General features: G+C 42.6%; 1 protein-coding gene across 1 annotated transcript; it reads right to left on the bottom strand.

Moving 5' to 3' along the window:
* Positions 1 to 7,209: 7,209 nt before the first annotated feature.
* LOC126561287 (protein bunched, class 2/F/G isoform) lies at positions 7,210 to 17,460 on the bottom strand. Its single transcript, XM_050217316.1, has 10 exons — positions 16,753 to 17,460; positions 12,991 to 15,150; positions 11,677 to 12,857; positions 10,866 to 11,568; positions 10,163 to 10,364; positions 9,815 to 10,052; positions 9,416 to 9,511; positions 8,771 to 8,938; positions 7,884 to 8,112; positions 7,210 to 7,798 (listed from the first exon to the last, which is right to left on the bottom strand). The coding sequence occupies exons 1-10, from the start codon at positions 17,432 to 17,434 to the stop codon at positions 7,212 to 7,214; spliced, it is 6,246 nt and encodes a 2,081-aa protein (XP_050073273.1). The 5' UTR covers positions 17,435 to 17,460; the 3' UTR covers positions 7,210 to 7,211.
* Between the last annotated feature and the right edge of the window lie 132 nt (positions 17,461 to 17,592).

Below are 17,592 nucleotides of genomic sequence, written 5' to 3'. Positions count from 1 at the left end.
ACACACACACACTCTCACTCACACACGACGCAAACACACGCATGCACACCATTCACATTCTATTTTTGCTCTATACTGGGGGTGCGTTTTACTACTTCTTCACCATTCTCTACTATGACTCTTGCTAATCCTTTTTTTTTTATCTTCTCGCAACCACAAATGAACTTTTGCCTGCCGCTTCTTGCACAAACGCCACCACCACCACCACCGTTTTGAATGCATTTTCCATTTTCACAACAGAAATGAAGGTTTCCTCGAACAAACACTAAATGGACGCTGCTGCTTAAGAAGAGTTTAGTTCTTTTTTTAACCAATGTTTGGTTCTTTCCTTTTTTTTTTTTTTTTGTTTGTATGTTGATTTTTTCCTTGAAATAATTGTTTGCTATGTCATATTTACTGGGGAAAAGAAACGAAACTTTTATCCAGCGGGCATGTGTGTGTTATTGTGAGGTTCTTTTGCTTAATTATTTTCGTTAGTTATACACTAGTGTTGTGTGTTTCTGTGTACTGTTTGTTTTCAATAATATTTTCCAGTGTTTCTTTTTTTTTGTTGTTGCAGTTCTGTTACATTTCTTGTCTATCTTTCGTTCATTTTCATCTAACCTAATAGTGCTAATGACGTTTGTTCGTTTCACCTTCATTTTCTTGACTTGTTTTTTTAAACATCCTTTTTTCTCTCTCTCTCTCTCTCTCTCTCTCTCTCTCTCTCTCTCTCTCTTCCTCGCTCTTTCGATTTGTTACCAAAGCCATAACTATTTTTGTTGTTCTGTTTTTTTCTCCTTTTTTTCTGTTTTTACTTTGTATAATGGTGTATATATATATAATATACCGATTTGCTCCTTCATTTCCCATTATGCTTCTTTTGCTCACATCATCCTCATTCGGTTGTCATTCGTTTCTATAACTGGGGTAGCATTTTAACCAGACATTATTTGCAAATATACTTTTTGCAATTAGTTTTGTTTTTATTTAGCTCTTGTCTAGCGGGATGTTTTTTTTTTATAAATTATACACAGTTTTCGTTATTGATCTTTTTTTTTTCTTGTTTATTCTGCTATGTGCATTTAATTATTTTTTGTTTTGCTTTTTGCTTACTTATTCCTCTTTGCTCACGCAACTTACTCCGCCTTTACGTCTTTCTTATCTCACACTTTATAGTGTTTCTTTTTTTTATTCGTTCTCTCCTAAAGTTTGTTCCTGACTTTGATTTTGACCTAAGCATTTTGTTGTTCTGAATTCCCTTTTTTCTCTATTATTACGCTATTACGGCTGCGGAGATGCGGAGATTCATAACGTATTTCTCCTAACACTTTTTTGTTTTCTTTATTTTCTTTGTGTGTGCTTCAGTTCGTGTTATACAAAAGATTGATCCGATCTTATCCGATTTGGAACGCTTGACGATCATTCGGTTGTTGAAGGAGGAAAAGATATATCAAAAAAATTGCAATGCGAACTGCAGTTTCTACGATCAACCGTTCGCGCGTCTGCTTTTAAGAACACTAAAACAAAAACAGGTTATGTTAAAAATAATTGAAAAACGAAAATCATATTTCCTTATTTCCTTCCCTTTGGAATAATCCTTCTCCCATCTCCCGCCAATCCTTATCACACGGTGTGGATTTAACGGATTTTCTTATGAAGCTTTATGCTTTTATTTGTGTCTCCTTTACCTCGTAGTTTAACATTCCCGCCAGCTCGTTACATTTACCATCTGGTGCCGTTAAAAGGTTTGGTAGAAAGGGCGGGAGTTTAACTCTCAGTCCTTCTCTCGGTCCTGAGCTTATGCTACAGTTTTGTCAGCTGTCGGACAGTTTTAACAGTGCCGCGGGGCGTCTTAGTTCGCTATTAATTCACACACAAAATGGTAAAATTTTTCGCCCGGCTTTGTGAGCAGCAGTACCTTCACAAAAAAAGCACCATCCCCCACACTGTAACCGCAGATTTGCATCTGTCACACAAAACACAAACGTATCCCTTACTAGCTAGAGTTAGATGATACATGGAACAAAACAAAATGATTCACAAATCAAAAAACAAAAAGAGGAAACAATTAAACATAATACATAAATAATAGTTAAAGATATGATGGATAGTGAAAACCCTACATTCAATGCATCACTGCAGAAAGAATGCCACGCAAATCAACACTATCTGCAATTGTGTCTCTCGGTTGGATGTGTGTTTATCGAACAGCGCGTATCGTTTACGGAACATGAACCCAAACGATGTAGCAACGAAGAGGAGCTAATTGATCGATTGGGACACTTGAGCGATTTGAATTCAAACTATTGCGCCGTCACTCGTAATGCCTGAGTTTTGAAGAAACACGAAGAAACACTAACAAACATGCACATAATTCACACAATCTACAGCGTCTATGTTTGTTGTCGTTTCGTGTTTATTTTTCCCTTTGTTATGCCTAAAACTATATACAAACAATCCCATTAAAAACAACAAGATTAGATAAAAGAAAGGGATCAAACGGATAATGAAAAAAAAAACAACATTAGATTGAAAAAACAAGCTAATGATTGGTAAATAGTTTAGCCTTAGCTTAGTTTAGCCTTTAGCCAGTACTTGTCACTAGTACCGAATTATAGGAAATTGTTGCCTAAAGAGCCAGCAAACTATTTTTTTTTTTCTTGAACGTCCCATCAACAGTTTTCCTAATTTTATCAACCAAATTTTAAAGAAAAACCCCAAGAAGCTCCCCTATTGAACCCCAAGAAGACACGTTCATTCCTAATTTTGCCCCATTCATACAGCAGTGCACACTACTAATGCTATCCCTCTGTCAACAAAATAAGAGGGATACTTTCTGCAGAGTCTGCTACTTGTTAGCATACCTGCACATCTACCACACACGATAATCGTTATCATCAATAATCGATAATCGTTGCTTTATCACGGAAAATAAAGAAAACTAAACAAAAACAAAAACAACTGATCGTCAGTCCTTTCTTTGCCTTGGTTTTGTTACGATCCTACAACAACGATGGTTCACAGACAGATGGTGTCTTCTTCTCATTTACCTTCCGTAATTCTTTTTTACGTTTTTTTTTTTACGATTAATAAGTGCACTTATCTAAAATTTATATATATTATATATGTAGATTTTTGTTTTATATATATTATCGCGAACGCACACCCACATACACAATTTTGTGGTTGTAAGTGATGTGCTTATATCGTTTGGTTCGTGCTTTCGACATACACACGCACATATATAAGACAAGATCTTCTCTCAACACGCATGTTATGTGTGTCTGTATGTATGCTAGTTGTGTACACGAGTAGAAGCGGTATAGTAGAGGCCTAATTTCTGCACAAGGGGCGCGCGTTCCCGTTTTTTTCTGGTAGGACAGGTGTGTTTTATTATCAGTGCCGATTCCCTGTGTTTCTTTTGTTCTGGACACGCAACGCAATTTCACATTGCTCGAATTCTCTCTTTTGCTGTACACGAAACGACACTACACTACTAGTAATCTTGCGTTTACGTTTGCTTCAATCGTGCTGCTAACATTACATGCCCGTATGGAAGCGGCTCAATATACTACTACTATAGGACCAGAGTCGATTTTTCACTTTAGTGCTGTGTGATTGTTTACGTTCTGCTATGTTCACGACACACGCACGCACACATCCCATCAACTGTACTGTGTGAGGTAGCAGCAGTCTCTGGCACATGTCAACTATTCCCGATTCCTGAACGATGATATTCTATTCCTCCTCCTCATATTTGGCTAGTATACTGTGGAGTTTAGTTATACCCTGCATCACATTCAATTTTTTCGCTTGCACACCACTTTTACTTCCCTCTACAAGAAGCCTTTTTTAATGCGCCAAGAACGCACTGTGTTTCAGTACGGATGGATCGATGAAATTATGTCGATCGTGCGCAATATAATAGTTTACTAGACTTTGATTTGATTTTTTTTTTCCATTACTCGAGTTTAGGGGGTTGATTTAAAAAAAATCGTTAACAAGCTGCTTTTCAAAACCCCCATACAGCACACAAGTTAGTGAGTATTGGGGAAAGGTGTTTGTGTGTACGCGGTGTAATGCTGACTTGGTTTTTTTTGGAGTGTGTTTTCAACACACAAAACTGTAATGGGGATGTTTTTTTTTTATTTTGCTTTAAAGCACTCATCAAAAACGTTACTACTGTTTTCCATGCATTGCTAAAGTGTGGGACATTGTTGTGGTTCGTGGTACTAGATATTCCTTCTCTTCGCAGCTTGTCTACACACTACTGTTTTCTCTTTGAGGATTTTAATGCACGCTCTTAGCTGGAAGTTGATCTGTCACTACGGTACATGTGTATAAAATCCTTCTCTCGGGCGCATTTATAGAATCGAAGAATGAAGGCTCGCCAAATACTCAACTTAATATGTTTGTGTGATTCATTTATGAAAATGACTATCATTACACACACTGTGACGACAGCGCAGCAAAATATATGACTAGCCCTTAAAAGTAAACCTGACCTGCATGCATCACTGCACCGACGGAACAATGCCTACGAGCCTAAACATTATTTGCATTATTTCCTTCCTCACTTAAAAGTTTGATGTATTTAGTGTGTGGTGTGGATCTGTTTTTCTTTTTTTTTATCTGGCTCTTCTATCTGCTTTACAAAATACGATCCGTGTTACCGTAATGATTAACTTTATACACAGCCCTCTTTCTATTTATAAGCGTTTGCTTACGACGTTCGCTCCGCTGCAACATATCTCTGATTCCTAGCTACATATGCTGTACGTGCATATGTATTTGGTTAGATAACATGTGACTCGTGTGACTTTACTTCAACTACACACACGCATATTGCTATTAACCCTAAACCATAGTTTCTTCCTTCGTTTGCATGAAATTTTGCCACCACTTTCAATTTAAAAAAAAAATTATATCATATGAAGTGTGTACGTGTGTGTGGGGTTTTTCGTATTATTATGCATCAATACCAGTTACATCGCCATTGACACACAGTCGCAAACATCGCTGTAGTAGTGTGCGGGTCTGAGAATCGATGCATTCTTAAGTTCGTTAAAATATAAAGTTGTTACTTTTACTGAAATTAATCCTGACCCTGGATCGCAAAATGACCACCAAAAATGAAAATCAAGCGGGTAAATTATCATGCGAGAAAAAAAAAACAATTGGATTTAATATTGTTTTTTTACAGCACTTAATCGAAAACAGCACTTAATCGAATTTTTTACAGCACTTAATCGCATTGTCAAGTGAATAACAGAGCTTGCAGTTATCTTATTATCCTTTCGTTTTGTGTATTTTTTTTTTTTTTTGTATGTTATCATACTTGCCAAAATAACATAAATTTAATTTCAGTTTACATCCTATACACTATACAGATGCATGCGTAATCTATGTACACTGGATTTGATAGGACTATTAAAGGTGAGAAATACGGATGTGTTACACATTGTATGTTCATTCATTGCCTTGGATAATTTTGTTGGTTTATACAGAGCTGCAGTAGCAGTTATTTACATATTATACCTTTTGTTACGCTCACATCAATGTCAGTCAGCTTCTAAATACCGACTATTTAGAAGCCCTCAGGCAGATGATTTTTTTATGAAAATATATTTATGATAACATTGTTAACATTACTACTACATAAGCGTTGCTTTCTATAACACACCTAAGCAACACAAACACGATACAAAAATAGGATTGAAAAGAGGAGGCCGCGCAATCTTCCTTTTTTTCAGAATTAAAACATATATGTAATGTCGTTCGTTTTTTCTTTTCGTTCTGTTTTGCTAGCTTTTTTATGCGGGTGTTTGGGGGAATTTTTTAACTGAATATCAACGAGTATGTAACAATGTTTGGCGCGATCAGAAGTTTTCCACTGTGTGGGGGGTGGTGTACGCGTTTGTTTTCTCCTTTACTCGTAAACGTGTATATTTACCTCATTTTACTTGTCTGTTTTGTGTGTTTGTATAAATATTTTGCATTTCTGATAGTTTTGGGAGGAAGCAGCTCGAGATGAATTTTGGCAGCATACAGTTCAAATCATGCTACCTCCTCCCAAACGAACAGTTGCTACTAGTTGAGTGTGTGTTAGTAACATCATTACGCTGCCTGTAACAACTACATCCTAACATATATACAGCATCGGTAGTGACTTGGCACGACTCGTTCGCAATAACATCATGTACTACCGGCACTTTGCTACACCTCATACATCCGATAGCTAGGGCAAATGGTTCTTCTATCACCTCAAACATTTTATAGTTTTGGGTTGTATTTGCATCTTCTATGTGGTTTTAAATTGTTAGCAATTTTTGTTGTGTTTTGTATTTGTTTTTCCAAGGTGAATTCATTTGCCAATTCCGCCACTATTGAAGTCCATCCGTGTATTACCTAACATGTGTTTTATGCACCTTCAAGCACGTGCTCCCCGTTCTTTCTAACCAGGTTTTAATTGGGAGACAACATTACTTATTGACTATTACCCTAAGCTACACCATTACAGGTAAACAAATATGGATGAAAACAAAATAGAAACAAACCCTATCCTTTCTAAATTCCTGCACTACAATGTTTTACAACGGTACAGTTTTGTTTGTTTGTTTTTTTTTTCTTTAGATAATTCGATTTTACGCCTTACCTAGGCGACTTGGCTTTTTTGCATTTGTTTCAATTCATTTCTTCGACACTTACCATTTTCCTCTACGAAGCCACTCCACACAATTTTCGCATCTAGCTGGATAGAGAGCGTGGCAGTAATATTCGATCGTAATACGATGTATTTTGGAACTCTTGGTAAACAGCATCCCATCCCTTGTGTCATCGTATCCTAGGCAGATGATAAAAGATGAAGTTCGTTTCGAAGGACCGGACGCAACAGGATGCAACAGCAGCTTCTTGGGGTACTTTCTTCCATACGACTTTCACTGGCCACTGAACTAGAGATCCGTTACACCAACCATATGCACACACATACACGGCACTATGGGCGAATTGGGCAGCAAACACACTGTGTCAAATGTTTAAAACGTTCTATTATATCGTTTGCCAGTACACACGGTTTGCAACATCGGCTTACAGCCAAACTTACGCACAGAACTTATTTGGCGCGTGATGATTAGTATCGCATCATTTGCAAGCGTTGTTCTTCGTACTAGTTTCTTCGCGCTTCGTTGTTAATTGTTTCTTTAAGTTCTCTCTCTATCTCTCTCGTTTTACTTCGAGTTGTTGTAATGGCCACTGTTACCCTGTCCCCCTCCACTACCGTAATGACTACCACCACTGTTACCGTGACCACCACTTCCGTAACCACCATTACCACCGTAACTACCACCACTCGTTCCGCGACCATGATGATGATCGTTGCCGTGATGATGGTGATGATGATGATGATGTTGCACATTTTGACGATCATTTCTTTCGGAAGCGTTCGAATGGGATGAACCTCCACGACCGCCGCCACCACCAGCACCGCCGCCACCTGCTCCACCACCCCCAATACCATCACCTCCACCACCACCACGGTGGTGATGCTCACTGTTTGAGCCATGGCTCTGGGTATCCATTCGACGGTAGTACAACAGATACGGCACCCGGGGAGCACGCGGACGCAACACGTTATACTCCGGGACCGGCTTAACGATACTGTCATCATACCGAATCCAGCTACCGTACCCGGAATGATACACGTCGGTGATGTAGTGGCCCTTGGACGCTTCCTTGCCATCGTGATAAACCACCGCAAACAGTTTGTACTGCTTCTGCTTGGCCGAATAGCTTTTACCCTTTGAGGACATTAGTTCTGCAAAAGGAAACGCCAAACGAATTAGATAAATTATAGGAAATAAAACTTGTCGTAATCATCGCACAACAATCGGTTTGCTTACTTGAATCGATCTTCAATTCAATCGGGAAGTCCAGCGTTTTCAGAATTTTGGTACAGCCGTCCATTTTGTAATCGAAACACTTCAGATGAAGAATAAGTACTACGGGAAGTTCCTCCAGCGTTACTTGCTGCCACGCAGCTACCTCCTGCTTCGTTTTTGAGCACGTTACACCTTCCAGCTCATCACGGCCAACCAGTTGTTCTAGGGCTTCTTTCACGGATGCAGCTTTCTGCGGAAGAAGAGTCAATTATATTATAATTACACGTTTGGACAAATATACATATATTTTTTTGACATATGATTGCCAGCAAGTAGTCTACTTGGCAGACCAAAAATACTATTAAACTGAGATATTTACTGAATTGTGCAGGATGGCGTAGTGGATGTAATACACTTTATTTGTGTTATAAAATTGATTTCCAAAGGCGTCTCCGGATCGTTACCAAGAGCATAGGGTAAGAAATTGAAACAAAACTTAGTGAAACGCAAGTGTACTACCAATAGATGTTATTTAAATCGATTCCAAAAACAATTCTATCCTGGTTTTAATTTTTTTATTGCGTTAGAATGATCGGACCGTATTGCTCAGGTTTCAATTTTATTACAAAAACAAAGTGTATCACTTATACGATGTCACCCTTTAGAAATTATGCTCATTTTAGACTAAACTACAAAAAAATAATTATGATAAAACTTATTTCAATATAACAAAATGCAATCACAATTATGGCCTGACAAAATATGTACATTTCCCACATTGTGTTCATCTTCTGTTCTCTAAAATGAATACGATAGATTCTATTTTTAAAACACACGTGTTCGGATGAACCTCCTTCCCATGATTCATGAACACACCCCACTAACTGATGAATTCACTCGTTACGTACCTCAATATCGAGGGGAAGCGTGAAAAATGGCTGAATGTTGTAGGTCGGCGGTACGCCATCGCGTTGCACCCGGGAGCGTAATTTACCACGGAAAATATCGCTAATCGGTGACCGTCCGAAATCGGTGGTCCGTGTTACCGTACCCTTGTTACGATTGCCACAAATAACCTATAGGAATGAAGAGAATAGTGTATAAAAATTAAAAATTAAGTATTGCAGCTGGGGTTGCAAAAATAAATGTGTAACAAACAACAGAAATTAAGTAAAATAAATATATGTCCAACAGTACAATTCCTTGAAATATTTCTCAAGTGTGGAGATAGATATTTCTACACAATTGTTGGTGACATTTAATTTCCCCACTATTTTACCATTAGAGATCAGAGAGAGAATCTGACACTCTAAATAAGTGGCTATAGCGGAGTGAAAGGAAAATCCTGTAAATATTTTTTCTCTTCGAGCAAGCAAGCAGAAAGAAAGAGAAAATTAATTTCATTTCCCTACACACTTATTATTACACGAGAATCGAACTCGAGCTTCCTCGTTCGCAATAATGCCATAAACCGAAATGACGCACATTGCCACACGGCTATCGGATCGCAGTCACCCTCTCTCAACGTTACAGACCAACTTATACTAACTTACCATCCAATCATCAGCGTCCTCCTCGCCGTGCACCTCTCCGTTGGATGATTCTTCACCGTTCACATTACCTTGTTCAGTTTTGTTGAATTTCATAAACTGTTAATATAAATTCAAAAAAAGCTTATAAATTTTCAATCATGGCCATATGGAAATTAACTATAATATTGAAATTAAATTAAATTTAAAAAATACACATAAGATAATAAGGTCAACCGTCATACCTCTGAACAGGTAAATAAAATTTTAAAAAATTAATACAGCAAAACATCTCCACAGACAATACGGCATTGGACCGTCATAATCAATTGTAAATAAATAAAAACATCTCCACAGGAAATTAGGATTTTTTTTCATAATGTTTAAAAAAAAAAGAAATAAGTGGTTAAACAGATAACTTGCCTCTATCATCTCATCGTTAAGTCGATTCAACACACAACCTAGGAATTCTTCCGCGTCTTCCTGCCGGCCCTCGATCTGGAATATGTCCGAGCGTATGCCATTCAGCATCTTGTAGATGACGGTCGGTTCGAACGGTGTATCAACTTGTATTTCCGGTATATCATCTTTCTTGCCCTTCTCACCGCGCTGGGTTTTCGATCGTATCGGAAGCTGCGAGAATTCGCTCACCAACGAGCACCTGGTGGGGAGGGAGGGGGGGGGACGAGAGGGACGACGAGTGATTAAGTAGAACGTTAAAAGTTTGTTATCCGTTATTCGTGATCGTCATACAAAATAACTACCACTTACATGGCATCAATGAATGGTTTTGGATGCTTAGAATTTTTCGCCGCCGGAAGGTTGCGAATCGTGCGCATCAGGTGATAAAACGGTGGACAAGCCACCAGCGCCTGCAGGATCGTGTTAATGTAGCAGTAGTTGGACCGATTGATTAAACCGCGTGGAGTTATGCTGATGCTGCTGTTATCAATGCTGTATCCGCTGAGGAAATCTGCAAAGAAACGAATGGAAAACCGTTTAACTAGGGGTTCTTCATTCCATTGGTTCCAGTTTTCCAATAAGAACGAGCAGAAAAAAGAATGTTTGTTTCAACAACTAATGCCACCTTCCATCGAGAAAATCAATTCTCTGTCGAAAGGACAAACTCTCCGAGAAACGGGGTAGGTCGACCGTTAGCAAGTAAAGTCACAAACCAATCAGAACGATTGGTCGGCGTAACCCACTCAGGAAACGTAACCTGTAAATATTCTCTACCATTTGTGTAACGCGTATAAATACTCCACAAATTGACAGAGTATTTCGCTGACTTCCAAATGGAAAAACACATCCTTCTTCTCTTTATCTTTATAGTAACTGATATACAAATTAGATTTTTTCAATAACCGAGATTCGAACCCATAACCTTTCTGGAGGTAGAGGATCTCTCTCTTGAGAAGCAATCTAGGATCCACGCATTAGCACATCATGCTATCGTGCATGTTACACCACTCACCTCCAAACTTTAACGAAAAATCATCCTTCACATCTCCGATGACCGGTCCGAAACCTGCCGCTGTCGCGTTCGCATCAGCTGTCGATGTCTTCTTCGATGCAGCCGTTTGCGTACCCTTTCCTTTGCCGGCGGTGATGTTCATCTGATTAGCGGAACTTCCTGTTCCACTGGACGGTGTGGAAGCCGCTGCAGATGAATACGACATGGGAGCACTCGGTGCAGGCACCGGCTGCGAATGATTTCTTTCGTACGGTTGCACCTTAGCTACCGGTTTTTTGGCGCCCGCTGAGGAACCAGCATCGGCACTGGACGATGTACTTGCCGACGATGGCGACGCAGAGGACGCAGTGGTAGTAACTGGCGGTCCCCGGTTAGCGGAGGCCGCGTAAGTCACTCCCGACGATGCCGGTGTGTGGTGGTGCTGCTGGGAAGAAGAAGAAGACAACGCGCCAGCTCCAGTAGTGGTGGTGCTCGGTGCTGCTGCTGTAGGTCCATTCGCTCCCGTCGAAGACGCTGCAGAAACGGTCACTGCCGATGTCGGTCCACCTAATGATGTTGCTGCTGCTACCGGAGCCGCTGGAACCATGGACGCAGTAGACGACAACATCGATGCCGCAGACGACGACGGCGACGACGATGAAGACGTTTGGAACAGGCTCGCCCAGGTTTTGTTGGGTTGCGGCGGCGCTCCACCGGGTGGTATCTGTGGCGGGGGCACAATGATGGGTGGTGGAATGTTTAATGGGTGATCGGGTGGCGGTATGTTTAGTGGGTGGTTAATTACAACCGGTGCTTTGGTCGCAGACTTTACCGTGTTAGTGTTAGTAGCTATGGAGTTTGAAGTGGTAGTAGCGGTTGTAGTGGGCCTAGGTACAATTACCACATCTTGGTGGTGCTGCTGCTGCTTCGTAGCGTCTGTAGCTCCGACCGAGCTCGTTGTCACAGGCGCTAATGCTGCTGCTGAAATCGTACGCTGAGGAATTGCTTCCACCTTCTTCGATTCCATCTGTGGAGGAACGACTGTAGTCGGACCGCTGCTGGGAACTCCTCCTACCCCACTGTTGATTGTCCCGCTAGCTGCCGAGGAACTGCTGGTGTTAACCCCGCTCGACGGACGCTGGTTGTGATCCGGAAAGGGTTTCTGCTGCTGCTGCTTGCTGGAAGATACTGATGTCGAACTGACCGACGACGATGGTACCGTCGCTACAGTTCCAACTAACGTTGTGAACGGTACCGGCGATGTGTTGCTCTTGTTCTGTTGACCACCGGACGCACCGGGCGGAAATTCTTTGTTCGGTATCGCTGAAACTGAAACCGACGCGGTTCCCTTTTTCGGTCCGACGCCGCTATTATTAACCCACCCACTTTCGGCGTTCGAATGTCGACCGGTCGACGACGGCGCGGCACTGCTCCGTTGAGGATTCACTCCACCACCAACCACAGAGGAAGCTGATGCAGTCACCGTAGTCCGCCTTTGATCCTGATCTTTTAACGAAAGTTTCTCCATCCTTTCATGCGTACCCTTGACCGCTGATTCAAGCTGTTCTGGCCGGGTAGTGCGTGGCGGGACTTGTGATGCGACAGCTGCAGCGTAACCAAGTATTGGTGGTTGCTGCTGCTGCTGTTGCTGTTGGAATCCCTGCTGGTTTGGCACATTGGACACGTTCGACTGTTTGCTGGCAACACTGCCGTCTGACCCTCGCTGATGCGTCGTCATCGCTGGCGACGTTCGCTCATTTTGCTGGGGAGATGATGTAGTGGTGCTACTAACATTGGACGGCAGTGGCGATGTGTGGTGGTTTGTCATCACAACGGCATCAACGTGCTTCGGTGAGGTAATTATGTCGGCTTTACGATTATCGGCGCTGCTGTTGTTGTTGGTATCGTTACCATTCGCATCAAGCGCACTGCTGGCAACAATTCCGGTTGTTGTCACCGTGTGTTGCGTCGCTTGGAAGGATTGATTGGTGGTTGATGGTGGAGAGTCCGTCACTGTGCGAATAAGATAAGGAGAATAGATATCATTTGTTTAGCTATCACTGCCGGGAATATACTAAGTGATTTTTGTTTCAGTATATTAGTATACTTCAAGTATATTACACTATATACTGATATATGTACTTACAGGTAATAGCGCCTCCTTGTGGCTGCGTTGGAACAGGTTGATATTGTTGTTGCGGCTGTTGCTGCAATTGTTGCTGCTGTAGCGTCGATGGCGGTGGAGGATGCGATTGATAGAATTGTGGATCAACAAGGAAATTGTTGTTTATCGGCTGTGCGCCGTCCATAACACCGGTTCCTCCTGTTGGTGCCTGACCCGGATGCGGTTGATGTTCCGCAGGCACCATCAAGACTTCCGTCGATCCTTCCATCGTCGTCATCGATTGTGGTGGATGAGGTCCCGGACCAACCAGATACCCACCGCTCACCATTATATCCTCCGGTTGCGGAACTCCCGCCACAATGTTGTGCTGTGCAACGGAGGTAACTACGATTGGAGAGTGCATCGCTGACGCTGATGCATTCGAGCTCACTGGAATTTGTCCGTTACCATTATAATCTTCAACTTGTGGCTGCGATCCAGCCCCAACAAGCTGCTGCTGTTGTGGTTGCTGTTGATGATACTCTTCCGGAGGTTGTTGCTGCATCGGAACGATCGGAGCCGGTGCTAACTGCATCGTAAAACCAGGCACATTTGGATCCAGCACGTGGTGACCCATCGTTTGTGGTGGTGGACCCTGTGGTAACATCCCTGCCGCTGCACCACTTCCATCATCTTCGTGCACCGGCAAATATTCACCCGTTTCGGGATGATAATCAAGCGTCAGGTGCTGAGGCGGCTGGGGCCACATCGCTGCACCTGGGTGAACACCCGGATCATCATGTCCCTGGCCACCGTGCGGCGGTCCACCGTCATCACCTTTCGGATCGTCGTACAGTTGATAGTCCGACGGGATGTACGGATACACCAGGTTCGGATAACCGTGCAGAGGAGCATTGTAGTACATCTGCATCTGGGGCGCAGCCATGAACAGTGGCGTACCGGAGGCGTGTTGAGGCATATGCGGTAGCAGATAGAACCCACCATGCAGATTCCCGTACTGAGCACCGGCGGCACTCATCATCGGTGGACCTTCGATGTGCATCAACTCGGGTGTATGTTGCTGGGGTGGATGTTGAAGTTGCTGCTGGGACTGTTGGCCACCTCCACTGACAGATGTGGGAGGAGTCTGTTGCTGCTGACCTCCGCCAACACCTCCTTGACCACCCTGTTGCGACTGTTGCTGCTGCACCTGATGTTGCTGCATCTGCGGTTGCCCTCCCTGATGGTGCATTACGCCCTGCTGTTGCTGCTGCGCGAGACTCTGATGATAGCTCTGGGCATGCTGCTGTTGATGGTGATAGGATTGCTGTTGTTGTTGCTGCTGCTGCTGTTGAATGTAGTGCGGCACATATCCTCCCCGGGAGCGGGAATTATTTCCACCCCGATTGTTCCGTCCACCACGGCGCATCGTACCCCGTCCCGACATCGTTACCGGTGCCTGCGGTATCAGCTGCATCTCGGGACCGGCTCCAACGTCCGCCTGCATGTATGCGCCCGGTGGGGTGGCAGTCGTCGCCAGGTACGGTGATATCGCTGGATATCCGTGAACACTGACGTTCGCCGTTAAATTGCTCACGAACACGTTGTTCGGTACCTGGGCTGCGGTCGGTGGCAACATCTGCACCGGATACATCCCGTGCGGTGCCGGTGGGATGTAAGCGGAGGCCGGTATTGGGGTGTACATGTGGGGCAGCATCTGCTGCTGGTGCGGGTTCGAAACGGAAACGGCTTGCTGCTGCTGCATTTGCTGATTGCCATTTTCCCGATCGGCATTTCGTCCACCGGTGTCCCCGCCAGAAGTGACACCACCACCAGCTCCATTACCACCTCCTCCGCCGCTTCTTCCACCAACATTGTGGGGCTGTGTTTGGGGTGGGCCTTGGCCGGGTTGCTGCTGTCCACCTGTTTGCTGTTGCTGATTGTTAGCTCCCGAACCTAGCTGCTGCTGCTGATGTTGTTGCTGCTGCTGCTGCTGAAGGTGATGCGGATTGTTGGTGTGTGGAGGCATAGTCGCAGCCGTTACTATGGAAGTCCGTGCTATGACTTCTCCACCTCCTCCTCCTCCTCCTCCTGCTGCGACGCTCGTGGCCGTCGTCTGGACCGAAAAACCGATCCACTGTTCTCCACTGCCGAGCACCTTCTCCGTATCGATGACGTACGAACTACTGTTGCCTTCGTTCACTGCAAGAGAAGTATAAAATAGAGAAGAATATTTTAATTTAAAAAACAAACACATTAAAAACTATTTATTGGGGTGCGTGAGGGGCGGGCCAAAGGAGCCAAAAGGAAGACACACACACCGAAGGAGGAAAGAGAGATACACGTACAAAAGTAAATTAAACGAAAATGGTAAAAGAAAACAACTCGCGTACAAAGCTAATCGAAGGTAGTACAACAAATGAGCGCACAACAACCTTAAACAAATTGTATATGTGCCAATAATAATACGGACGGAAAGTATCCAACAGATAGAAGTACAATAGAATAGAAATGAAAAGATACAAATTAATTTTAGAAAATTCTTAAACCGCTCATAAACGAATGCAACTTTCACTCAATGTTAACTGTCAAATCGCATTTCAGCTGTGTGAAACTGCACTAAAGCCCATGGCACAAGTTCCATCGTTCCGATTTTTTCGCATATTGAAAGGTTTTGCCATCTGTCGGGATGGGGCCACAGGTGGGAAAATATTCCGATATTGGAAGGAAATATTAACAACGCTCGCTCGTAAATATTTCTGTGCAGCTTTGCTGTCAATTTGGAAGCCACTTGAAGGAATTATTTCAATTTTAATCAGTTTCAGTTTGTGTGACCAGAAATTTCGCTTTTATTATTTTTCGATTATTAAACATTTCTTACTAAATTATTGTAGTATTGATTTTTCCACACGTCTACAAATAAACATTTGACAGTTCTTAACAACTAGTGAAAAACCACGGGATCAGAAGCTTTCAGTCGACTGATATAAAAGATACAAGTGAGTGAAACTTGTGAAAAATCATTTACAAGCGCTTTAAAGTAGTCCTAAACCAGTTTTTCCTTGTTTTATTTCGGTTCTTTTTTCCCCTCATCCTAGAAATTGTTTTACCGGTAAGCAATGTCCAAATAGTTTAGTATTTTTATAACATTTTTTTTTCATTCAACAGAAAAAAAATCAGCTTGATTAATTTGTAAAATTAACATATATTTTTCATATTTTCTTTTTTCTACCTAAGTCTCATAACAACATATGGCCAATCGTATGTTTAGTTATATAAAATTAAATTAAAAAGAAAAAGGATCATAACAGACACATTTCAATCGTATTCCAACGAAACAGACAGCCATAATTTAGTTATATGTTTATTAATCGTATAAGCACAAGCATTTCCAAACAAAACAACAAATCGTGCAAAAAGGAAGTCAAGAAGGGTCGTTTTGTAAAAATAAATATAATACGAGCAATAAATGCAACAAGCTGGTGCAGTTGAACTAAAACAAACTATAATATTTGTGTATGTGTGTGCGCGTTTTTCTTAATTAATTTGTGCATATAAAAGAACAGTTTATATGATATTGGTATATTGTGGGAATGTGTAGAAAGAACAAAATAAACTTAAACTAAATCAAAGAAGCCAGGCGTAAACAGTCGCAAAAGAAACGAACAATCAATCTTAAAATAAATTCAACAAAAAAAGCAATCGCCAAATTAATCATATGAAGAACAACAACAACAAAACGGTAAGTTATATTATTCGATTCGAATATTTTGGTCTGTTTGGTTTTTAAGCAACAACGCTTACCGAAATTCGGCAGCGGTGGTGCTGATGCTGACGCTGAAACGATCGATGCAGTACGAAGCAAACCTCCGCCTACTCCTGCTGACGACAGCAGGGCAGAAGATCTGGCAGCAATCCCCACATTACCAGCGATCGAAGCAGTGGACACCGGTGGCGTTGATTGTGCAAGAAGCGGAGTTGAAACTAGCGAATGTTTGCGCACAGGAACGATCACCATACCACCACCACCAGGTCCTGGTGTTACGTGCTCTGATTCCGGTGGATAGTCTTTACCGAACGGTGTACGGGAGACTTTAGTGCCTACACCAGCAATTGCCATCGGTCTGGGCAAAAAAACGATCGGAACTGGATCGAACGCACGCGCATGAGGATTTAAGCCGTTCAACTGTGACAACTCTTGCGGAAGCACAACCTGGAAGTGATCTTTTGCATGTGCCGGCTGTTGCTGCTGTTCAACCTCCTTCGGTCGAGACATCGAAGGACCGGATGCTAAGCGTGGTGTGTGACCGTGGGCAGAATTTTGCTGACAGACAGAAGATGGTGGCTCTTGTGCAACGGAAGAAGCGTCAGACGAAGGGTATAAAATTCCCATCAGTGCGGACGCCTCATTCTGGCCGGCATCGGTAAGGTCTAGAAACTGATAGCTGCTACCGTCACGTGTGTCGTCCTCGGTACGCTTCATCATCCGTCCCGGGGATGATGGTTCGGTGGCTGCTGCTGGGTGCTGGCTGCTACCGCTCCGATTTCACACCCTTCCCGACGACCACCACGGTAAGAACGGCGATCGACACGACGCGCTCGACGGTGACGATGGTGGCTACTGTTGGCGGTGTTACGTTCCGG

The sequence above is a fragment of the Anopheles maculipalpis genome, chromosome 3RL (genome assembly GCF_943734695.1).
Source record: "Anopheles maculipalpis chromosome 3RL, idAnoMacuDA_375_x, whole genome shotgun sequence".
NCBI classification, from domain to species: Eukaryota; Metazoa; Arthropoda; class Insecta; order Diptera; family Culicidae; genus Anopheles; species Anopheles maculipalpis.
The sequence above is the reverse complement of the archived record's forward strand: the minus strand, read 5'-3'. Positions and strand labels throughout refer to the sequence as shown.